The sequence below is a fragment of the Oncorhynchus mykiss genome, chromosome 6, assembly GCF_013265735.2.
Source record: "Oncorhynchus mykiss isolate Arlee chromosome 6, USDA_OmykA_1.1, whole genome shotgun sequence".
In the NCBI taxonomy this organism is placed as follows: Eukaryota; Metazoa; Chordata; class Actinopteri; order Salmoniformes; family Salmonidae; genus Oncorhynchus; species Oncorhynchus mykiss.
Window position 1 is genome coordinate 53,488,780 of NC_048570.1, and position 26,228 is coordinate 53,515,007.

At 41.5% G+C, this 26,228-nt stretch overlaps 1 protein-coding gene across 1 annotated transcript in view; it reads left to right on the forward strand.

Annotated features, from left to right (window-relative positions):
- The window catches only part of LOC110526153 (protein kinase C-binding protein NELL1), a 404,819-nt gene that overhangs the window by 134,002 nt on the left and 244,589 nt on the right, over nucleotides 1-26,228 (forward strand). Inside the window, exons 7-9 of the mRNA XM_021606800.2 lie at nucleotides 365-447; nucleotides 16,357-16,491; nucleotides 22,672-22,774. Coding sequence (XP_021462475.2) covers nucleotides 365-447; nucleotides 16,357-16,491; nucleotides 22,672-22,774 — 321 coding nt within the window. The remainder of the gene's footprint in view (nucleotides 1-364; nucleotides 448-16,356; nucleotides 16,492-22,671; nucleotides 22,775-26,228) is intronic.

The following is a 26,228-nucleotide window of genomic DNA, read 5'->3' on the forward strand; positions in this document are numbered from 1 at the left end:
AGGACAACAAGCTTTTTAATATTAATATAGAAGTATATTTCTCTTTCTTCAAACATGCATACAACATTGTGTAAAGTGTAATTACCTACAATCTTCTAAAAACAGAGCCATGTGGCAAGATAGGAAGTGCAAGGAGATTAAAACCAGACTTCCAATGAGTTCAATTTTCTCTAGCTTTGGTTATCGTCATAAAATATAATTATATTTTGAGCAACAATGTTTTGGTAAAATGTGTATAAATGTACCTCTTCTCTTTTTCTATTATTTTGCCTCCTCTCTAACTCCTTCCTTTTCTCTTGTCCTTTACTCTTTTATCCCCTCTCCTACTCCTGTCTTTCTTTGTCCCTCCTTTTCTCCTGTTGAGGCTGTCCGACATGCAGTGATTTCCTGAACCTGGTGCAAGGCATCATGGACCTTCAGGAGCTGCTGGCCAAGATGACCCTAAAGGTGAGATTGACCAGTCACTCTCAAAAAAATAGCATTTTGACCTCAAACAAGCGACCTTATAAGTGATGTAGTGTGATGCTTTATGTCCCAACATTGTACCTGAGAGACCTTAGTCAGAGGACATGCACACACACAAAGCCTCGTATCAAAGCCCTCTCTTCCTCCTCCAGAGGTCATATAATAGACACACACACACACACACACACACACAGGGTAAGTATGATCGGAGGTCACAGTGGTGTCATTAAATGGCAGCCATCTCGGCCCTGCGGGACACTAACAGGTGCTGAACATTGTGTTCCTCTCAGCACGACCCCCAACCGTGTGTGTGTGTGTGTGTGTGTGTGTGTGTCTGTGTGTGTGTGTGTGTGTGTGTGTGTGTGTGTGTGTGTGTGTGTGTGTGTGTGTGTGTGTGTGTGTGTGTGTGTGCGTGCGTGCGTGCGTGCGTGCGTGTGTGCGTGCGTGCGTGCGTGAAGCAAGGACAGCCCACCAGCCAGCCCTGGGCTTGGTGTCATTCCACTGTAAATAGCCGTCTCCTTCATTTTAATGGACCCGAAGCTCTCACTTTGTCAATATCCCAATTGGCACCCTGGTCCCTATTTTGACTAAGGCCCATATGGTTCTGGTCAAAAGTAGTGCACTATATGGGGAATAGGTTGGCATTTGGGGTACAGCCTGTCTGACTTCCCTGCTTATACAGCAACGCAGCCAGTAGAAATGGCACTTTCCTCCCCGTGTGTCTGTAAACGAGGGAGGGAAGGATAGAGGGGTGGAAGGCAAGAGGGTGATGAAGGTGGCGGATGAATAATTGCTAACCTCTTGGTTCCCGGCTCACTCTCCATGACACTTTAATATAAAGTGTCATGGAGAGTGAGCTGAGAATAGAAGTTCCATGCATGAATTAGCTGTGTGTGTGTGTGTGTGTGTGTGTGTGTGTGTGTGTGTGTGTGTGTGTGTGTGTGTGTGTGTGTGTGTGTGTGTGTGTGTGTGTGTGTGTGTGTGTGTGTGTGTGTGTGTGTGTGTGTGTGTGTGTGAGTGAGAGATAGAAGAGGTTGCAGATGAGCTTAGTCAGAGCCTACAGTGGGGCAAAAAAGTATATAGTCAGCCACCAATTGTGCAAGTTCTCCCACTTAAAAAGATGAGAGGCCTGTAATTTTCATCATAGGTACACTTCAACTATAAGAGCCAAAATGAGAAAAAAAAAATCAGAAAATCACATTGTAGGATTTTTTATGAATTTATTTGCAAATTATGGTGGAAAATAAGTATTTGGTCAATAACAAAAGTTTATGTCAATACTTTGTTATATAACTTTTGTTGGCAATGACAGAGGTCAAACGTTTTCTGTAAGTCTTCACAAGGTTTTCACACACTGTTGCTGGTATTTTGGCCCATTCCTCCATGCAGATCTCCTCTAGAGCAGTGATATTTTGGGGCTGTTGCTGGGCAACACAGACTTTCAACTCCATCCAAAGATTTTCTATGGGGTTGAGATCTGGAGACTGGCTAGGCCACTCCAGGACTTTGAAATGCTTCTTACGAAGCCACTCCATCGTTGCCCAGGTGGTGTGTTTGGGATCATTGTCATGCTGGAAGACCCAGCCACGTTTCATCTTCAATGCCCTTGCTGATGGAAGGAGGTTTTCACTCAAAATCTCACGAGACATGGCCCCATTCATTCTTTCCTTTACACGGATCAGTCGTCCTGGTCCCTTTGCAGAAAAACACCCCCAAAGCATGATGTTTCCACCCCCATGCTTCACAGTAGGTATGGTGTTTTTTATTTATTTTTTATTTTACCTTTATTTAACCAGGTAGGCAAGTTGAGAACAAGTTCTCATTTACAATTGCGACCTGGCCAAGATAAAGCAAAGCAGTTCGACAGATACAACGACACAGAGTTACACATGGAGTAAAACAAACATACAGTCAATAATACAGTATAAACAAGTCTATATACAATGTGAGCAAATGAGGTGAGAAGGGAGGTAAAGGCAAAAAAAGGCCATGGTGGCAAGGTAAATACAATATAGCAAGTAAAACACTGGAATGGTAGTTTTGCAATGGAAGAATGTGCAAAGTAGAAATAAAAATAATGGCGTGCAAAGGAGCAAAATAAATAAATACATTAAATACAGTTGGGAAAGAGGTAGTTGTTTGGGCTAAATTATAGGTGGGCTATGTACAGGTGCAGTAATCTGTGAGCTGCTCTGACAGTTGGTGCTTAAAGCTAGTGAGGGAGATAAGTGCTTCCAGTTTCAGAGATTTTTGTAGTTCGTTCCAGTCATTGGCAGCAGAGAACTGGAAACAGAGGCGGCCAAAGAAAGAATTGGTTTTGGGGGTGACTAGAGAGATATACCTGCTGGAGCGTGTGCTACAGGTGGGAGATGCTATGGTGACCAGCGAGCTGAGATAAGGGGGGACTTTACCTAGCAGGGTCTTGTAGATGACATGGAGCCAGTGGGTTTGGCGACGAGTATGAAGCGAGGGCCAGCCAACGAGAGCGTACAGGTCGCAATGGTGGGTAGTATATGGGGCTTTGGTGACAAAACGGATTGCACTGTGATAGACTGCATCCAATTTGTTGAGTAGGGTATTGGAGGCTATTTTGTAAATGACATCGCCAAAGTCGAGGATTGGTAGGATGGTCAGTTTTACAAGGGTATGTTTGGCAGCATGAGTGAAGGATGCTTTGTTGCGAAATAGGAAGCCAATTCTAGATTTAACTTTGGATTGGAGATGTTTGATATGGGTCTGGAAGGAGAGTTTACAGTCTAACCAGACACCTAAGTATTTGTAGTTGTCCACGTATTCTAAGTCAGAGCCGTCCAGAGTAGTGATGTTGGACAGGCGGGTAGGTCCAGGTAGCGATCGGTTGAAGAGCATGCATTTAGTTTTACTTGTATTTAAGAGCAATTGGAGGCCACGGAAGGAGAGTTGTATGGCTTTGAAGCTTGCCTGGAGGGTTGTTAACACAGTGTCCAAAGAAGGGCCGGAGGTATACAGAATGGTGTCGTCTGCGTAGAGGTGGATCAGAGACTCACCAGCAGCAAGAGCGACCTCATTGATGTATACAGAGAAGAGAGTCGGTCCAAGAATTGAACCCTGTGGCACCCCCATAGAGACTGCCAGAGGTCCGGACAACAGACCCTCCGATTTGACACACTGAACTCTATCAGAGAAGTAGTTGGTGAACCAGGCGAGGCAATCATTTGAGAACCCAAGTCTGTCGAGTCTGCCGATGAGGATGTGGTGATTGACAGAGTCGAAAGCCTTGGCCAGATCAATGAATACGGCTGCACAGTAATGTTTCTTATCGATGGCGGTTAAGATATCGTTTAGGACCTTGAGCGTGGCTGAGGTGCACCCATGACCAGCTCTGAAACCAGATTGCATAGCAGAGAAGGTATGGTGAGATTCGAAATGGTCGGTAATCTGTTTGTTGACTTGACTTTCGAAGACCTTAGAAAGGCATGGTAGGATAGATATAGGTCTGTAGCAGTTTGGGTCAAGAGTGTCCCCCCCTTTGAAGAGGGGGATGACCGCAGCTGCTTTCCAATCTTTGGGAATCTCAGACGACACGAAAGAGAGGTTGAACAGGCTAGTAATAGGGGTGGCAACAATTTCGGCAGATAATTTTTAGAAAGAAAGGGTCCAGATTGTCTAGCCAGATTTTGCAGCTCTTTCAGAACATCAGCTGAATGGATTTGAGAGAAGGAGAAATGGGGAAGGCTTGGGTGAGTTGCTGTTGGGGGTGCAGTGCTGTTGACAGGGGTAGGAGTAGCCAGGTGGAAAGCATGGCCAGCCGTAGAAAAATGCTTATTGAAATTCTCAATTATGGTGGATTTATCAGTGGTGACAGTGTCTCCTATCTTCAGTGCAGTGGGCAGCTGGGAGGAGGTGTTCTTATTCTCCATGGACTTTACAGTGTCCCAGAACTTTTTTGAGTTAGTGTTGCAGGAAGCAAATTTCTGCTTGAAAAAGCTAGCCTTGGCTTTTCTAACTGCCTGTGTATAATGGTTTCTAGCTTCCCTGAACAGCTGCATATCACGGGGGCTGTTCGATGCTAATGCAGAACGCCATAGGATGTTTTTGTGTTGGTTAAGGGCAGTCAGGTCTGGGGAGAACCAAGGGCTATATCTGTTCCTGGTTCTAAATTTCTTGAATGGGGCATGTTTATTTAAGATGGTTAGGAAGGCATTTTTTAAAAAATATCCAGGCATCCTCTACTGACGGGATGAGATCAATATCCTTCCAGGATACCCCGGCCAGGTCGATTAGAAAGGCCTGCTCGTGTTTCAGGGAGCGTTTTACAGTGATGAGTGGAGGTCGTTTGACCGCTGACCTATTACGGATGCAGGCAATGAGGCAGTGATCGCTGAGATCTTGGTTGAAGACAGCAGAGGTGTATTTAGAGGGGAAGTTGGTTAGGATGATATCTATGAGGGTGCCCGTGTTTAAGGCTTTGGGGAGGTACCTGGTAGGTTCATTGATAATTTGTGTGAGATTGAGGGTATCAAGTTTAGATTGTAGGATGGCTGGGGTGTTAAGCATGTTCCAGTTTAGGTCGCCTAGCAGCGCAAGCTCTGAAGATAGATGGGGGGCAATCAGTTCACATATGGTGTCCAGAGCACAGCTGGGGGCAGAGGGTGGTCTATAGCAGGCGGCCACGGTGAGAGACTTGTTTTTAGAGAGGTGGATTTTTAAAAGTAGAAGTTCAAATTGTTTGGGTACAGACCTGGATAGTAGGACAGAACTCTGCAGGCTATCTTTGCAGTAGATTGCAACACCGCCCCCTTTGGCAGTTCTATCTTGTCTGAAAATGTTGTAGTTTGGAATTAAAATATCTGAATTTTTGGTGGTCTTCCTAAGCCAGGATTCAGACACAGCTAGAACATCCGGGTTGGCAGAGTGTGCTAAAGCAGTGAATAGAACACACTTAGGGAGGAGGCTTCTAATGTTAACATGCATGAAACCAAGGCTATTACGGTTACAGAAGTCGTCAAAAGAGAGCGCCTGGGGAATAGGAGTGGAGCTAGGCACTGCAGGACCTGGATTCACCTCTACATTGCCAGAGGAACATAGGAGGAGTAGAATAAGGGTGCGGCTAAAAGCAATAAGAATTGGTCGTCTAGAACGTCTGGAACAGAGAGTAAAAGGAGGTTTCTGGGGGCGATAAAATAGCATCAAGGTATAATGTACAGACAAAGATATGGTAGGATGTGAATACAGTGGAGTAAACCTAGGTATTGAGTGATGAAGAGAGAGATATTGTCTCTAGAATCATCATTGAAACCAGGAGATGTCATTGCATGTGTGGGTGGTGGAACTAATAGGTTGGATAAGGTATAGTGAGCAGGACTAGAGGCTCTACAGTGAAATAAGCCAATAAACACTAACCAGAACAGCAATGGACAAGACATATTGACATTAAGGAGAGGCATGCTTAGTCGAGTGATCAAAAGGGTCCAGTGAGTGGAGAGGTTGGTTGGGGGTCACGGCGATTTAGACAGCTAGCCAGGCCATCGGTAGCAAGCTAGCATAGGATGGAGGTCTGTTGTTAGCCACCTCTTGCGTTCGGTCAGTAGATTAGTGGGGTTCCGTGTGGTAGAGGGGATTAATCCAAATCACACAACAACAACAAAAATAAGAACAATAGATATAGTTATAGAGGCCCAAGAAGAAAACATAATAATAATAAAAATAAATAAATTGTCCGATTGTCTATTCAGATAGCAGCCGGTAAGACAGCTAACGGTTAGCGGGCCGCAGATGGGCGTTCCGGTAACGTCGCGACGGAGGAGCCAGCCGGATCTCCTTCGGGTAGATAATGTCGGCAGTCCAGTTGTGAAGGCCCGGTGGGGCTCCGCGTAGGCAGTAAAACGGGTCCGGATAGGTGACTGCAGCCCAGGAGTGAATGATGGAACTCAGGAGTGATTGACGGAGCTGGCTAGCACCGGAATAATTGATGTTTGCTCCGGAATCGACGAAAGCCGATTGTCACACGGATAGCAGCTAGCTAGCTGTGAGATCCAGGTATGAATGTCCAGAGAGCAGTTGAAATCCAGGGACATGGAGAGAAAAATTGGTCCGGTATGTTCCGTTCCGAGCCGCGCTGCGCCGTACAAAACTGGCGATAGATTTTCGAGCTAAAGGGTAGCTGATGACCACAAACCGTGGTTAGCTGAATACTAACGATTTGCCAGTAAAGAAGCTAACTAGCTTCTGGATTAGCTTCTGGGCTAGCTCCTGGCTAGCTTCTGGCTAGCTTCTGGCTAGCTTCTTGGAGTTTCTGGCTAGCTTCTTGGAGGATTACAGATCTGAGGTAAATAATACTTTTTTATAAATATAAATTGGTGAGGCGGGTTGCAGGAGAGTGTTTTGAAGATGAGTTGATGGAAAATAAAAATAAAAAGTATGTGAAAAAAAGTTGTAAATATATATATATACAGGACACGACAAGACGAGGACAAAAGATGTCTGAACTGCTATGCGATCTTGGAGGATATGTTCTTTGAATGCAACTCAGCATTCTTTGTCCTCCAAACACGACGAGTTGAGTTTTTACCAAAAAGTATATTTGGGTTTCATCTGACCATATGACATAATCCCAATCTTCTTCTGGATCATCCAAATACTCTCTAGCAAACTTCAGACGGGCCTGGAAATGTACTGGCTTAAGCAGGGGGACACGTCTGGCACTGCAGGATTTCAGTCCCTGCCAGTGTAGTGTGTTACTGATGGTAGGCTTTGTTACTTTGGTCCCAGCTCTCTGCAGGTCATTCACTAGGTCCCCCGTGTGGTTCTGGGATTTTTGCTCACCGTTCTTGTGATCACTTTGACCCCACAGGGTGAGATCTTGCGTGGAGCCCCAGATCGAGGGAGATTATCAGTGGTCTTGTATGTCTTACATTTCCTAATAATTGCTCCCACAATTGATTTCTTCAAACCAAGCTGCTTACCTATTGCAGATTCAATCTTGCCAGCCTGGTGCAGGTCTACAATTTTGTTTCTTGTGTCCTTTGACATCTCTTTGGTCTTGGCCATAGTGAAGTTTGGAGTGTGACTGTTTAAGTTTGTGGACAGGTGTTTTTTATACTGATAACAAGTTCAAACAGGTGCCATTAATACAGGTAACGAGTGGAGGACAGAGGAGCCTCTTAAAGATGAAGTTACAGGTCTGTGAGAGCCAGAAATCTTGCTTGTTGGTAGGTGACCAAATACTTATTTTCCACTATAATTTGCAAATAAATTCATTAAAAATCCTACAATGTGATTTTCTGGATTTTTTCTGTCATAGTTGAAGTGTACCTATGATGAAAATTACAGACCTCTCTCATCCTGTTAAGTGGGAGAACTTGCACAATTGGTGGCTGACTAAATACTTTTTTGCCCCACTGTATATGCATATGTTGTGCTGTTGATGACATGAAATGGATGACACACACACTTTATGACAATCTTGTAGCATGTCATATCTTGCATAGAGTATACTGCAAGTGCAGTCTATTTTCTTATGTCTTCAATATATTATCCCGGAGTACGAACGCATGCATATAAGCTACGCACGCACGCACGCACACACACACACACACACACACACACACACACACACACACACAAATGATTGGTATGTCCCGTCGTGCACCTATGATGCTGGTGCTATGGTGCTGGGGAAGCCAGTCTGTAGTGGTCCCGTATTTTAAAAATGTAATGTTAGGTAGTTCTTCACCCTGGAGTCCCCTCAGTCTATGGAGGAACGATCTAACATCAAGTTGTAAAATACTGAACTTGGCCTTTAAGCATCACCATATTATTTTGAAATTGTGTTTCAAATATTGCATTTTTGGACAGCTCCTGTCTCCAATGCTCACGGCTCAAATCCCTGTTCCGTCAGAACATGGAACACCGTTCAATCGACGGGTTGATCAGAGCTCATGCCTTAATGACCTCATCCTCGGTGGATTAGTGTGGCCTGGAACCTGTTGCATAAGATGTGTAAAGCCCACTAATGAGGATGGGCCCATCGTCTTACTCTATAGATGTTACGAGGTAGTAAAAGGGGCGTAAACCATTCTCACCACTGAGTGTGTTGTTGACGAAACATAGGAGAGACCTAATCCTGGCTGGCTTAGCTAGCCTAGCAGCCTGGAGCCTCAAGAAACATTTAACACTGCAGGAGCTGTGATTATGTTGCTTTTCCGGGACAATGTTGAGCGCCCGGATTTTCAATGTAGCAACTGTTTGCTTGCAGAGAACTACAGGAGCGAAGTGGCTACTCTTAGCAAACAAGTGGGGAACCCACACCCGCCTACTTTTTCTTTCTCTTCTACCCCAGTAGCCGGACACCACTCTGGCCTGGTGGAAGTGTCGCTGCCGTGTCGGCTCTCCACAATCGTCTGGACGGTACCCTGCAGGGATCCCTCCCTGAAGGGGTCTCCCCCTTCCCTGAAGAATGGAGCTAGTAGAATGCTCCTGGATGACTTGGGGGATGTTCCTGTTCTCAATCCAACTAACCAGCCATGGAGATATGTCACTTGCCGTGGAAGTCGGAAACAGCGTCCTCTGGCAACGGGGGCCTCCTTGGAGTTGTTAAGTCCAGTCCAGACCAGACACAGACCAGAAACAGCTTTGCGGGCCTGGATCCAGAGGTACCTGCGCCTCTGTTCTGTCTCCCTCTCCGGTGGCTTCTACCTCGTGTTCAGATCCTCAGAGCTCCCACCCTCATCTGACCGTGAGGCTGTCTGAGGCTCCTGCCCATTCATCATCCACAATGGATACTACATACGGCTCGAGTCCATCGGGCCCACCTCCCTTAAGTCCTCAAGGGGTTTGCAAAAACACTTGAGGTGAAAGAATGGCCGGATCTCCTCAGCCATTGCACCCTGTGCTATCCTGGGGCACGAATACAGGACATTACTTGGCTGCTTCTGACCGTTCTATGACAGATGCCATGAACTGACACTGTCGTAGTCCATGTAGGGTCATACAACATTAGGAGGGCTAGAAAATTGATTTTAAAGAACTGATTCTAGCACTGAAAGATTCCCAAAATCGGGCCAATTATTTCAGGTCCGGTACCGTTGTTGGGATGTGGATGTGAAAGATTCAGCAAACTACTGGCAGTATACACCTGTCTAAAAGATTACTGTAGCTCTGTTGGAATCACTTTCACAGAGTCCATCGAAATCATCTTGGTTCCAGGACTCTTTCCACGCACTTCAAGACCAGTTCAGTTAATCCCTACCATTGTATCACTGAGTTGTCATAATGCTGCAGCAAATGTACATTATCCCAGGGGTGTTGGCAGACACAATGTAAGTAACTTCATTTTTGTCCCCTTAACTGCCATGAATGCCTCTGTTGATCCTAGAGCTATTGTATGCTATAATCATATGCCTATGAACCAGAGCTATACTGTTAGCACTGAAGAGGTATGTATTAGTAGGAAGTCCATTGTGTGCAGCTCACCCTGCACAATCAGTTCAAAGAAATGTGCATGTCTACTTCTGATAAGCTTCAGAGTAAAGTATTAAAAACAATCATCCCAGAAAAGTGCCATAAATTGCCCACATTAACATATGCAGCCTAAGAAACAAGGTTCATGTGATCAATAATGTGCTAGTAACAGATGACATTCATATGTTTTTTACATTGGATAAAAGCAGAGACTCTGAGCTAGTATATCATTCACTGCAGTTGAGGAACAAATGGGAAAGTAATTCTGCTTTGAAATGTCATAAACTTGTTACCCAACTTTTTAGAAAATGTCCCTTGAATGTTTTGGTACACCTCCTGGAGAGCTCTTCTTTGTCTACATTCATTCATCATCGTTCACGGCCTTAGCCCCACCAATATATTAAAGAATTCACATGTGAGGCCATGTGCTAAGCCGTGAGTACGGTAGTGTACAACCAAGGATTTCAAGACAAAAGGCTGGTTTACACTACTTATATCAACATGTCTATATACAGTTGTCTTAGTGACATCATGAGGATTCTATTGTCTTCCGACGTACAACTTGTCATTGTGAAAAAGTAGAAACACAAAACGACAGGCTGCATGACATCAGCAGCCTACGGGTCCAAAATAGCATAACTGGTGCATTTTAACACCAATGAACCCATCCATTTAAAAATGAATTTAGTATATGTGACTGACCGGCTCAAATCAGTCTTATGTAGCAAAATTTGAAATTGTGTTTTTAAACTGGAAAAAAATAGAGACTCAGAGCTACAAAATGGTATATCATCCACTGCATTTTTTGAGAAAAAGAGGGTGAATGTTTTATTATGGTACAACACTATCATCAACTGTTAGATGTTATTTTTAAGGTGTAAACCTCAAAAGGCCTCTCTGTATCTTCCCTCTCTGTGGCAGCTGACAGGGTGTCTTCATCATCCTCCTGTTATGAAAATGAACAATTTTGTTGTTCTACTCTAATCCATTACGAAAAATCAGTGGAGTATTAAGAGTACTTACAACTGTATGGAGGTCTATTATGGCAGTAGGCTCCACCAGACAGATTACACCATCAATAACTGGTAGAAGATGAAGATTAGACAGTAAAATTATAATTTTGCCCAGAAAAGTACACCACCAATTTGAATTTTGTGTTTACAACAGTGTGCAGGCCACATCACAATTTTTTCAAATATACAGTGGCTTGCAAAAGTATTCATCCCCCTTGGCATTTTTTCTATTTTGTTGCCTTACAACCTGGAATTAAAAAAACTATTTTGGGGGGGCTGTATCATTTGATTTACACAACAAACCTACCACGTTGGAGATGCAAAATATTTTTGTGAAACAAACAAGAAATTAGACAAAAAAAATAAAAACTTGAGATTGCATAACTATACCCCCCAAAGTCAATACTTTATAGAGCCACCTTTTGCAGCAATTACAGGTGCAAGTCTCTTGGGGTATGTCCCTGGAAGCTTGGCACATCTAGCCACTGGGATTTCTGCCCATCCTTCAAGGCAAACTACTCCAGCTCCTTCAAGTTGGATGGGCTCTGCTGGTGTACAGCAATCTTCAAGTCATACCACAGATTCTCAATTGGATTGAGGTCTGTGCTTTGACTGGGCCATTCCAATACATTTAAATGTTTCCCCTTAAACCACTCGAGTGTTTCTTTAGCAGTATGCTTAGGGTCATTGTCCTGCTGGAAGGTGAACTTCCGTCCCAGTCTCAAATCTCTTGAAGACTGAAACAGGTTTCCCTCAAGAATTTCCCTGTATTTATCACCATCCATCATTCCTTCAATTCTGACCAGTTTCCCAGTACCTGCCGATGAAAAACATCCCCACAGCTTGATGCTGCCACCACCATGCTTCACTGTGGGGATGGTATTCTCGGGGTGATGAGAGGTGTTGAGTTTGCGCCAGACATAGCGTTTTCCTTGATGGCCTAAAAACTCAATTTTGGTCATCTGACCAGAGTACTTTCTTCCATATGTTTGGGGAGTCTCCCACATGCCTTTTGGCGAACACCAAATGTGTATGCTTATTTTTTTCTTTAGCAATGTCTTTTTTTCTGGACACTTCCGCAAAGCCCAGCTCTGTGGAGTATACGGCTTAAAGTGATCATGTGACACTTAGATTGCACACAGGTGGACTATATTTAACTAATTATGTGACTTTTGAAGGTAATTGGTTGCACCAGATCTCATTTAGGGGCTTCATAGCAAAGGGGGTGAATATATATGCACACACCAGTTTTCAGTTTATTAGTTATTTTTTTGCGTTTTTACTTCACCAATTTGGAATATTTTGTGTATGTCCATTACATGAAATCCAAAGAAAAAAATATATTTATATTACAGGTTGTAATGCAACAAATTAGGAAAACCACCAAGTGGGATGAATACTTTTGCAAGGCACTGTATAACTCAGAGTCACCTTAAAATAGATTATTATGTCTAAAGGACAACTAGGAATCTGAAAAAGTAACAGCAGTCAATTACAAAGAATTGTACAAGGCGATTAGTGTACCAAGTTGTGTTAATATGGATGGGTGTGCGTTACTGAGTTAACACTGGCAAAAGGATGAATGTACATATATCATTAATTTGAATAACTAACCTCTCTATGGTAGGTGAGACGCTAACGTCCCACCAGGCCAACATCCGGTGAAACTGCAGAGCGTTAACATTCTAAATACACCATTTGTTATAGTATCTTACATCTTTTAAAAGATTAACGTCTTATTAATCCAGCCGCTGTGTCAGATTTCAAAAAGGTTTTACTGCGAAAGCAAACCATGCGATTTTCTGAGGACAGCTCCCCGCACACACAAGTATTATTAGCATTTTCCAACCAAACATTAAAGTCAGAAATAACAATGAAATAAATCGCTTACATTTGAAGATCTTCCTCTGGTGGCAATGCCAAGTGTCCTAACTACACAGTGAATGTTTGTTTTGTTTGATTACATCATTTTTTATAGCCTAACATGAAACATTTGTAAAATGCTTGCGTCGTGATTTCCGTCTCATTCAACTTTGGACAAAGCGTTCGTGGTAATTACACACACTCAACAAACGTTTATCCAGTCATGGTTGGTTTCATTGCAATCCTCTGGTTGTTACTAACACAACCATACTTGATGGTTCTTTTCCCGGGACGTATTGACCGAAGCAAACCGGTTTGAAGACACCAATGGCAGGACCGGTCTATCGTTGATTGACTGTATTTTGGCCCAATGACCACTTATCATCTTGAAATCTATCATGGACGATAGCCAATGAGCGGAGGAAAACGGCAATATGTAATGGTTATACGTTCTAAGACCAGCCTTTGTCGTAAACTCTGGCGTAAAATAGGTTAATTCGCCATTGCAAATCATACTTGACGGAGCCACGAGTGTTACGCATAGCAGTACCTAGTCCATAGCATTTTCAGCAAGTTTATATATTTAAATTATGGTGAATAAATCAGGAAAAGCTAAGTATACAGATTTAACCCAAAATTTCAAGGAAATTGATAGGGAAAGTGAGACTGAGTTGCTTCAGCACCTTCTGTCCCCTCTACCTCTGTCCCTTCTGCTCCAACCAGTGGTGTTCACCTGCCCATATTCGTCTCTGCAGGCATGAATGTGCCTCTGGGCAAAAAGGGCACAGTAGGGAGAAGTCATTGTGTCCTTTGTCACAGGATATGCCCCATCACCTGCACCACCTGTTCAGTAAGCCACTGCTTTACAGCAGAAAGAGACTGCTATGGGCCATGGCACCAGCAGCACAATATTGTGTAGAGGACTGAGGGTCTTCACAATATTGTAAATAGAAAATGTTTAAATACAGTGCCTTGCGAAAGTATTCGGCCCCCTTGAACTTTGCGACCTTTTGCCACATTTCAGGCTTCAAACATAAAGATATAAAACTGTATTTTTTTGTGAAGAATCAACAACAAGTGGGACACAATCATGAAGTGGAACGACATTTATTGGATATTTCAAACTTTTTTAACAAATCAAAAACTGAAAAATTGGGCGTGCAAAATTATTCAGCCCCTTTACTTTCAGTGCAGCAAACTCTCTCCAGAAGTTCAGTGAGGATCTCTGAATGATCCAATGTTGACCTAAATGACTAATGATGATAAATACAATCCACCTGTGTGTAATCAAGTCTCCGTATAAATGCACCTGCACTGTGATAGTCTCAGAGGTCCGTTAAAAGCGCAGAGAGCATCATGAAGAACAAGGAACACACCAGGCAGGTCCGAGATACTGTTGTGAAGAAGTTTAAAGCCGGATTTGGAAACAAAAAGATTTCCCAAGCTTTAAATATCCCAAGGAGCACGGTGCAAGCGATAATATTGAAATGGAAGGAGTATCAGACCACTGCAAATCTACCAAGACCTGGCCGTCCCTCTAAACTTTCAGCTCATACAAGGAGAAGACTGATCAGAGATGCAGCCAAGAGGCCCATGATCACTCTGGATGAACTGCAGAGATCTACAGCTGAGGTGGGAGACTCTGTCCATAGGACAACAATCAGTCGTATATTGCACAAATCTGGCCTTTATGGAAGAGTGGCAAGAAAGCCATTTCTTAAAGATATCCATAAAAAGTGTTGTTTAAAGTTTGCCACAAGCCACCTGGGAGACACACCAAACATGTGGAAGAAGGTGCTCTGGTCAGATGAAACCAAAATTGAACTTTTTGGCAACAATGCAAAACGTTATGTTTGGCGTAAAAGCAACACAGCTGAACACACCATCCCCACTGTCAAACATGATTGTGTCCCACTTGTTGTTGATTCTTCACAAAAAAATACAGTTTTATATCTTTATGTTTGAAGCCTGAAATGTGGCAAAAGGTCGCAAAGTTCAAGGGGGCCGAATACTTTCGCAAGGCACTGTAGTTACCCTTGTTATTAGTTTATGTTTAATTATTATTATTATTATATATTTTTGGGGTGTGTGTGTTAGAATAGCATTTATGTATTTTGTATATAGTTATTTCCTTCAATGTATCACTGTACCAATTCGGCCACTTGGGTACATTTGTGTGGGACACCTGGTTAACTTCATGCTCAATGTCATGTAGCTCGCTCATTTTTGGAAGTTATCTGTCTAAAACTTTGCTCAGCTATTGTTGCCGTCTTATGTTCTTCATTCAAATCATCCCCAGCATCCTATCTGTATGTTTTGGCTGTTCTTGTTCATTTGAAAGATTCAGCAACAATAAAAAACAGAAAACGTATGTTTATTTCCTTGTATTTTCTTCTACCAGATCTATTGTGTTTTATTCTCCTACAATTCACATTTACACATAATTCAGAGTGTTTACTTTCAAATGATATCTAGAAAATGCATATCCTTGCTTCTGAGCCTGAGCTACAGGCAGTTAGATTAGGGTATTTTTTAAGTCGGAAGTTAAGCACTTTGTGAGTATGTGTATGTTTGTGTGTGTTAAGCACTTTGTGAGTATGTGTATGTTTGTGTGTGTGGTATATGCTGAGGGTACACCCGAAAAAATACTGGCACTGGGTAAATATATGACAGAACACACAGTGGTATATTTTGACCTAGTCAGTTGGTTTGTGTGAATTGGGTTGTTTGGATTACCCAAACATGGGTTAATTTAACTGTCAGTTGTATTTTTATTAACTTTCATGATGGTTTCACGCAGCAGCTATCTTTTTTAAGGTATTCCATAGGATATTTTCAGGAGGCATGACCTATTAGGGAAGTGGCTATCAGTTATTTTTGGCCACCCAGAGAGGAAATGTTTCTGTTAAGTTTGTACACTGAAAATGAATAGTTCAATATTTTTGAAAATTATTCCTTTTAATTTAAAATGAGTAACATTAACTATATAATGTAACGAAATGGTAGCATTTAGGATATGCAAAGTCTCTTAAAGAACTCATACACATGTGTAAGTCTTGTTAAATCTAGAAAAGTGCCAATATTCAAACTTGGCATGAAATAATGATACAACAGAACAGATGAACTGGAATGACATTTACCCTCACGGGTGGCCAAAAATAGCAATCTGAAAGACACGCCCCACCCACCTCTTCAATCTTGTGATCTGACCCACTGGGTCATATCTCAATAACTCAGCATGAACAACCCAACCTTGCACTTTTTAAAGAAAACAACCCAGCTAAGTGACCCAATACATGCAACCCAGAAGTTGGGTATTCCAAACATCCCAGAATTTTGTAGATTAAAGGTAGTGTATATTAAAGGTAGGGTGATTAGAAAACAATACTGTTTTTTATTCTGAAACACTGGGGGCTAAGCACACCAATGTCCAATTCTATGTGTAGTCTGTTGCTTTTGCATTTTTTGTCCTCTTGCTGGTTGATTTGGATTATAGTGCTACGATATTTAAATGGATGATCTGTATTTATGTGTGTGTGTGTGTGTGTCTGTGCATGCATTTGTGCGTGTCTAGCTGAACTACGCAGAGTCCAGGCTGACCCAGCTGGAGTCCTGCCGCTGTGAGAGGACGTGCAGTGCCAATGGTGTGGTCTACAGAGACAAGGAGCTATGGGTGGAGCCAGAGAACTGCAGGAACTGCGGCTGCATGGTGGGCATCCCACCCGTCACACAGATACAATAACATTGTATCTTTCTCCTCACAATAGTCGATAACTTCACCTCACACTAGTGAATTTGCATATTTTGGGAATATTCAAGTCAGTTCAATTTACAAAATAAAAAGAACATTTAAACATGTACAATGTTTCAATTCACAAAATAAAAAATATACAAATAATGATAATGATGCGCAATAAATAATATTAATAATTAGTATAATTGCTATAAAAGAGAAATGGGTTCTATAACTGCTTCAAATATTTTAAGCCAGACCCTAATTGGGATGTCAAATGTTATGTTCCTTTTGATGCCAAAGAGGCTCAAATTGGATGTTCCTTTTGATGGCGTAGAAGGCCCTTCTTGCCTCTCAGATCATTCACAGCTTTGTGGAAGTTACCTGTGGTGCAGATGTTTAGTCCCGAGGTATGTATCGTTTTTGTGTGCAATAGCGCAACATTGTTTAGGTGGAATGTGGATTTTTTGGAACACCATTATTTTTGTCTGACTGAGATTAACTGTCTGAGCCCCGGTCTGACAGAATCTGTGCAGAAAATGTAGGTAATGCTGTAGGCCCTCCTTGGTTGGGGACAGAAGCACCAGACAACCTGCAAACAGTAAACATTTAACTTCAGAGTCTAGTAAGGTGTGGTCGGGTGCTGCAGACTGTTCTAGTGCCCTAGCCAATTCATTGATATAGATGTTGAAGAGGGTGGGGCTCAAGCTGCATCCATGCCTTATCCCCGGCCCCGAGGAAAGACATTTGTGGGGTTTTTTTTACAAATTGTAACTGCACACTTGTTGTTTGTGTACATGGATTTTATAATGTTGTATATTTCCCCCCCAACACCACTTTCCATCAATTTATATAGCAGACCCTCATGCCAAATTCAGTCTAAAGCGTTTTTGAAATTGTTTGTTTGTTTGTCAATAAGGGCATGCAGGGTGAATATGTGGTCTGACATTTGTTCAGAAAATTATGCTGTTAATTATAATGCAGATGATTTTCCCAAGGTTGCTGTTGATGCATATCCCATGGTAGTTTTTGTGTTCGAATTTGACTCCACTTTTGTGGATTGGAGTGATCAGACCTTGGTTCCAAAAATTGGGGAAGAGTTGAGGATAATGCTAAAGAGTTTAAGTATAGCCAATTGGAATTTGTGTTCTGTATATGTGACCGACCGGCTCAAATCGGTCTTATATAGAACATTTTTGTTTTTTTATACATGTAGAGACACAGAGCTACACAATGGTATATCATACACTCCATTTTTTGAGGAACATTGGAAAAGTAATTCTGCTTTAAACTTGTAAACTCACTTTGGAGAAAATGGCCTTTGAATATTTTGGTACCTACTGGAGAGCTCTCCTTTGACTACACCCATTCAGCATTGCTCACATCCTTTTAAGCCAGCCCCACCCATCTCTTTAGGGATTCACATTGAGGTCATGTGCTAAACAGTGAGCAGTGTAGTAAAGATTAAGACTAAAATTGGTAAGAGTAGTAGCCTACAACAAGGAACATTTTCAGGTAAACAGAAAGTGTCCAGATACAAATATTTGATTAATAAATTCATATTAGATAACCCAGACACACTTGTCTAAATGTATGGGTAATGTGAAAGAAATGCTATAACCCGAAGCCACATCCAGTGGTGGAAAAAATACAAACTTGAGTAAAAGTCTTAAGTGTTTGGCGGACTGAACACCTCAAGATAAAAACGTAATATTCAATATCGGTATGTTAGACTAAATATTAGCACTACACAATCTGGTGAGTAATAACTTTCAATCTGGATCACAACACAAAACAAATCATAAGACTAGAGAAATGTATTGACAAATATTACAGAAACAAGCAACACCCAAACATGACAGAGAGTAAGACAGGGGAACCTATTTCAAAACGAAAATGTGACTCTTGTACAGACACAGACAATTTAATATTTTCACCACCGGGAATGGTAAAGGTTGAAACCGATCTGTTAAAATCAATAATTTACAAACTAGGTATACTTGAACTAGTCAGTAAGGATATTAAGGGGTTTAAGGCAAGCCTCAAGATGAGTGATGAATAAGCTGCGACATTGGAGAAAGACACAAAAAAGCTAAAAGTGACAGTCAATAAGATTGAAACCGAAGTTAATTAACTTGAGAACATCGTTCTGAGAGATGCCTTACTTGACATGCAGACTAGATCCATGAGAGAGAATATGGTACTTACAAGTATCCAAGAGAGAGAAGAAGAAGTTCCTGAGTCTGTAGTTAGAGAGTACCTCCTTACAGCTCTTCAGATCCCACGCGGAGCTATCAACAAAATCCAACTCAAATGTGTACCCTGCTTTGAACAGAGAGGGCAGAGGTATGAACGCCCAATTGTTGCCAAATTTGCCTTCTTTAAATATAAAAAAAAAAGTTTTTATATGTACACCTAATGTATTTATTTATGGTCCTATATTGATGGAACGGTCCACAGCCCTATACCCTAGACACTCACCTGAATGACCCAGATACTAAGGACAAGTCCCTATCTGTTTTATGGGCCTCCTGTAAGCGGCCTGTATGCAGACAAAATGTGGTCAGAGACCTTCTAGAGCAGCACCGCCCCCTCAAGATTCTGAGCCTGCTTGGCAGGTATGATCCTGCAAAGCCAAAGCACCCTGATGGGAGAGCATAATATACAAGGAAATTCTCAATGCTGCTAATGAGAACCTTGACGACCTTGTACCTATAGATAGATGACCTGGAGCCAGTGGGTTTGGCGACAGATATGGACATGATGCAGACAATTACATTGATGGAAGCAACAATCTATCCACAATATTAAAGCTGATCCACTCCTTAAAAAAAGTATTTGGTTTGAAATATACTTATTATCAAAAGTAAATGGGAAATGTTTAATTTCAAATTCCTTATCTTCTTGGGGCACCTATCCCTTTAGCGGGATCATTTTCATCAACACCCGCTGAATTGCAGTGCGCCAAATTCAAATAAAATTACTAAAAATATCTAATTTTTATGAAATCACAAGTGCAATATAGCAAAACATAGCTTAGCTTGTTGGTAATCCACCTGGCTTGTCAGATTTCAATACAGCTTTTCGGCAAAAGCATAACAAGCGTTTCTGTAAGAACATCTCTCTCAGTAGACAAAATATTACAAACACTAGCAGCCAAGTATATTGGTCACGAAAGTCAGAAAAGCAATAAATTAAATTGCTTACCTTTGATGATCTTCTGGTGTTTTCACTCATGAGACTCCCAGTTACACAATAAATGTTTCTTTTGTTCCATAAAGATTATTTTTATATCCAAAATACCTCCATATGTTTGGCGCGTTATGTTCAGAAATCACGACATCGCAGACAAAAATTCAAAATAGTATCCGTAATGTCCACAGAAACATGTCAAACGTTTTTTATAATCAATCTTCAGGTTTAAAAATATACAGTGCCTTGCGAAAGTATTCGGCCCCCTTGAACTTTGCGACCTTTTGCCACATTTCAGGCTTCAAACATAAAGATATAAAACTGTATTTTTTTGTGAAGAATCAACAACAAGTGGGACACAATCATGAAGTGGAACGACATTTATTGGATATTTCAAACTTTTTTAACAAATCAAAAACTGAAAAATTGGGCGTGCAAAATTATTCAGCCCCTTTACTTTCAGTGCAGCAAACTCTCTCCAGAAGTTCAGTGAGGATCTCTGAATGATCCAATGTTGACCTAAATGACTAATGATGATAAATACAATCCACCTGTGTGTAATCAAGTCTCTGTATAAATGCACCTGCACTGTGATAGTCTCAGAGGTCCGTTAAAAGCGCAGAGAGCATCATGAACAACAAGGAACACACCAGGCAGGTCCGAGATACTGTTGTGAAGAAGTTTAAAGCCGGATTTGGATACAAAAAGATTTCCCAAGCTTTAAACATCCCAAGGAGCACTGTGCAAGCGATAATATTGAAATGGAAGGAGTATCAGACCACTGCAAATCTACCAAGACCTGGTTGTCCCTCTAAACTTTCAGCTCATACAAGGAGAAGACTGATCAGAGATGCAGCCAAGAGGCCCATGATCACTCTGGATGAACTGCAGAGATCTACAGCTGAGGTGGGAGACTCTGTCCATAGGACAACAATCAGTCGTATATTGCACAAATCTGGCCTTTATGGAAGAGTGGCAAGAAGAAAGCCATTTCTTAAAGATATTCATAAAAAGTGTTGTTTAAAGTTTGCCACAAGCCACCTGGGAGACACACCAAACATGTGGAAGAAGGTGCTCTGGTCAGATGAAACCAAAATTGAACTTTTTGGCAACAATGCAAAACGTTATGTTTGGCGTAAAAGCAACACAGCTCATCACCCTGAACACACCATCCCCACTGTCAAACATGGTGGTGGCAGCATCATGGTTTGGGCCTGCTTTTCTTCAGCAGGGACAGGGAAGATGGTTCAAATTGATGGGAAGATGGATGGAGCCAAATACAGGACCATTCTGGAAGAAAACCTGATGGAGTCTACAGACCTGAGACTGGGACGGAGATTTGTCTTCCAACAAGACAATGATCCAAAACATAAAGCAAAATCTACAATGGAATGGTTCAAAAATAAACATATCCAGGTGTTAGAATGGCCAAGTCAAAGTCCAGACCTGAATCCAATCGAGAATCTGTGGAAAGAACTGAAAACTGCTGTTCACAAATGCTCTCCATCCAACCTCACTGAGCTCGAGCTGTTTTGCAAGGAGGAATGGGAAAATATTTCAGTCTCTCGATGTGCAAAACTGATAGAGACATACCCCAAGCGACACCCAGCTACCACTGACGCGATGTTATCTTTCTCGCTCGTTTTTCAAAATAAAAGCCTGAAACTATGTCTAAAGACTGTTGACACCTTCAGGGAGCCATAGGAAAAGGAATCTGGTTGATATCCCTTTAAATGCAGGTAAGGCATCCAATGGAACAGAGAGCTTTCAGGAAAACAGCACTTCATGGTTTGATTTTCCTCAGGTTTTCGCCTGCAATATCAGTTCTGGTATACTCACAGACAATATTTTGACAGTTTTGGAAACTTTAGAGTGTTTTCTGTCCTAATCTGCATATTATAGTTTCTGGGCATGAGAAATAGGCAGTTTCAAATGGGTACGTTCTTTTAGCCAAAAACGAAATATAACACTCAAGAACACTCAAGAACCAGACAGTAACATGTTCTTGTTTTTTTTTATTGACAGATAGCCAGGGGCACACTCCCAACACTCAGACATAATTTACAAACAAAACATGTATGTTTTAGTGAGTCTGCCAGATCAGAGGCTGTAGTGATGACCAGGGATGTTCTCATGATAAGTGAGTGAATTGGATAGTTTTGCTGTCAAAATGTAACGTCAACTTTTGGGTGTCAGTGAAAATGTGTGGAGTAAAACGTTAATTATTTTATTTTAGAATGTAGTGAAGTAAATTAAAAGTTGGCAAAAATATAAATAGTAAACTACAGATACCCCGAAAAATTGCTTAAGTAAAAATACTTTAGAGTACTAATTAAGTACTTTAAACCAATGTCAGAGTGGACAGGCTGTGCTCATTCTGCCCCCAGGATTCTGCCCCCAGGAAGAGATAGTGACAGAGACACATTTTCTGTAAAACTGTGACAGATATTTTGATGTAAAAAATACATTATTTCCCACAATTACACGACAAACTTAAATACGTAATTGGGGAAAAAACTAAATGCTATGCTTTATCAGCCAAGTTTGTGGCCTCCTGCCACAACCTAAGGGACAGATAGTGAGAAGTATAGCGTAATTATTCATATTTGCCTATTCTTTATAATTATTTGTTATAAATGCTGTTAATATGAATATCACTATCATTATTATTGCTTAATTACATATAGTCTAGTATTTTCCTGTCCTTAACCATCAGAGATTACCAGCATGTCTTCCTGCTATGAGTCTATTACAGAGTCCGGTTTTTATGATTGAGTTTGATGGGTTGATTATGTGATTTGCACAGATAACAGATAAGTGAGGACTGATAAAGGAGGACATGATTTTTGAACGCAGTATGTTTGTCTCTATGTTTTACACTTGTCTTGTTGGCAGTGCCACACACGCACACACACACACTGGGATGTTATCTGTGTGTTTTAGGGTAATCTCTTGTCTCTACAGAACGGAGTAGTGGAGTGTCGCAGGATATTCTGTCCCCCTGCCAACTGCTCAGAGGACTCTCTCTCCGTGCATGTGGAGGGCACCTGCTGCAAGAAATGCCGACGTGAGTACTGTCATCAATCCTCGACCACAGAGTGAGGAGACAATGTGCTGGAGGACGGCGCTCACATGGGTCTAGGACCAGGCTGTGTATCGTCTGAAAATAGGGACAGTGTATTATTGTAATTATTGTAAATTAGTATATTATATTATTGTATATTATTGTGTATTAGAGTTATTATTGTTTTAGAGTGTGGCACACCTTCAGAAAAAAAAGTTTTCATTTGTTCCTAAAGGGTTACAAACGCTTGTAACGGATTGGTACTCTGTACGGTACTATCTTTGTACCTTTAGTTATAGGTACAGTGCCTTCAGAAAGTATTCATATCCCTTGACTTAATTCACATTTTGTTGTGTTACCGCCTGAATTCAAAATGGATTAAATTGATGTTTTGTCTACACCCATCTACACACAATACCCCATAATGACCAAGTGAAAACATGTTTTTAGAATTTTTTGCTAATTTATTGAAAATGAAATACAGAAGTATCTCATTTATTACCCTGAGTAAAGAAATGTTAGAATCACATTTGGCAGCAATTACAGCTGTAAGTTTGTCTGGTAAGTCTCTAAGAGCTTTGCGCACCTGGATTGTATTAAAAAGAAGAAACGTCCCATTTTCAGGACCCTGTCTTTCAACGATAAATTGTAAAAATCCAGATAACTTCACAGATCTTCATTGTAAAGTTAAACCATGCTTGTTCAATGAACCATAAACAACTAATGGACATGTGGTCATCAAGACACTAACAGCTTACAGACGGTAGGCAATTAAGGTCACAGTTATGAAAACTTAGGACACTAAAGAGGCCTTTCTACTGACTCTGAAAAACATCAAAAGAAAGATGCCCAGGGTCCCTGCTCATCTGCGTGAACATGACTTAGGCATACTGCAAGGAAGCATGAGAACTGCAGATATGGCCAGGGCAATAAATTGCAATGTCCATACTGTGAGATGCCTGAGACAGCGCTACAGGGTGACAGGATGGACAGCTGATCGTCCTCGCAGTGGCAGACCACGTGTAACAATACCTCACCCCTGAGGGACAGGTACAGGATGGCAACAACAACTTCCCGAGTTACACCAGGAACGCACAATCCCTCCATCAGTGCTCAGACTGTCCCCAATAGGCTGAGAGAGGCTGGACTGAGGGCTTGTAGGCCTGTTGTAAGAAAGGTCTTCACCAGACATCACCGGCAACAACATCGCCTATGGGCACTAACCCACTGTCACTGGACCAGACAGGACTGTCAAAAAGTGCTCTTTACTGACGAGTCACGTTTTTTTCTCACCAGGGGTGATGGTCGATTCACGTTTATCGTCGAAGGAATGAGCATTACACTGAGGCCTATACCCTGGTGTGGGATCAATTTGGAGGTAGAGGGTCTGTCATGGTCTGGGATGGTGTGTCACTGCATAATTGGACTGAGCTTGTTGCCATTGCAGACAATCTCAAAGCTGTGCGTTACAGGGAGACATCCTCCCTCATGTGGTGACCTTCCTGCAGGTTCATCCTGACATGACCACCTAGCATGACAATGCCACAAGCCATACTGCGAAGAGCGAAGAGCGCGGATCTCAATCGCTTTGAGCACGTCTGGGACCTGTTGAATCGGAGGGTGAGGGCTAGGGTAATTCCCCCCAGAAATTTATGGGAACCTGCAGGTGCCTTGGTGAAAGAGTGGGGTAACATCGCACTGCAATAACTGGAAAATCTGGTGCAGTCCATGAGGAGGAGATGCACTTAAGTACTTAATGCAGCTGTTGGCCACACCAGATACTGACTGTTACTTTTGATTTTGACCCCCCTTTGTTCAGGGACACATTATTCCATTTCTGATAGTCACATGTCTGTGGACCTTGTTCAGTTTATGTCTCAGTTGTTGAATCTTGTTATGTTCATACAAATATTTACACATGTTAAGTGTGCTGAAAATAAATGCAGTTAGAAGAGTTTGTGTACATTAATCTTGAAAAAAATCTTCAAGCTCTTTCAAGGTGGTTGTAGAGCCTTGCGAGACAGCCATTTTCAAGTTTTGCCATAGATGTTCAAGCCGATTTAAGTCAAAGCTGTAACTAGGCCACTCAGAAACATTCAATGCCATCTTGGTAAGCAACTAGAGTGCCTTCACACCCCTTAATTTTTTATTTTGTTGTGTTACAGCCTGAAATAAACATGTATTAATCTGAGATTTTGGTTCACTGATCTACACACACTACCCCATAATGTCAAAGTGCAATTTTGTTTGTAGATTTTTTAAAATACATTTAAAGCTGAAATGTCTTGAGTCAATACATTTTTAAGGCAAGCCTAAATAAGTTCAGGAGTAAAAATGTGCTTAACAAATCACATAGGTTGCATGGACTCATTTTTTGTTCTCAATAATAGTGGTTAACATGATTTTATAATGGCTACCCCATCTCTGTACCCCACACATACAATTATCTGCAAGGTCCCTCAATCGAGTAGGGAATTTCAAGCACAGATTCTACCACAAACAACCAGGGAGGTTTTTCAATGCCTCAAAAAGAAAGGCACAGATTGGTAGATGGGCAGAACACTGAATATCCCTTTGAGCATGGGGAAGTTAATAATTACACTTTGGATGGTGTATCAATACACCCAGTCACTACAAAGATACAGGCATCCTTCCTTACTCAATTGCTGGAGAGGAAGTAAACTGCTCAGAGATAAAAACATAAACAAGGCACATAAAGATGCACTACGCAGAAATCGCTCCGGCCATTCCCTGGTTGCTAAAATTATTATAGTTAGCCTAATTTCAATTTATGTGACTATAGAAGGAAGTATGGTGTGGAGAATCATTGTACCATCTAAAACGCTGGGAAATATATTTTCCATAACCAAAAATATTGTATTTTCAGCTGTTTGTAGTTGGTGTAAAATAAAACAGAAAGTAAAAGACACAAAATCAAAACTTAAAAACGGGAAACATAAAAATAGTGCAAATAGAACAAACTATTCTTACACTTGCTTTTAATGTAACTCACATTTCTATGTGAATTTTGTCAGGTCGCCCAAAAAGTTACATATTGCAGCTTTAAGTAATACTGCAAAAAATGTGTCGAATAAAAAGCGTTATATTTGGGGCAAATCCAACAAATCACATCACTGAGTACCATTCTTCACATTTTGGTTGTAGCTGCATCATGTTAAGGGTGTACTTGTCATCGGCAAGAACTATAGAGTTTTTTTTTTATCAAAATAAACAGAATACAGCTCTAAGCACAAGCAAAATCCTAGAGACGAACGTGGTTCAGTTTACTTTCCAACAGACACTGGGAGAAGAATTCACCTTTCAGCAGGACAAGGCCAAATCTACCCTGCAGTTGCTTACCAAGATGACATTGAATGTTCCCGAGTGGCCTTCAGTTTTGACTTAAATCGATTTGAAAATCTATAGGATGATTTGAAAATGGCTGTCTAGCAATGAT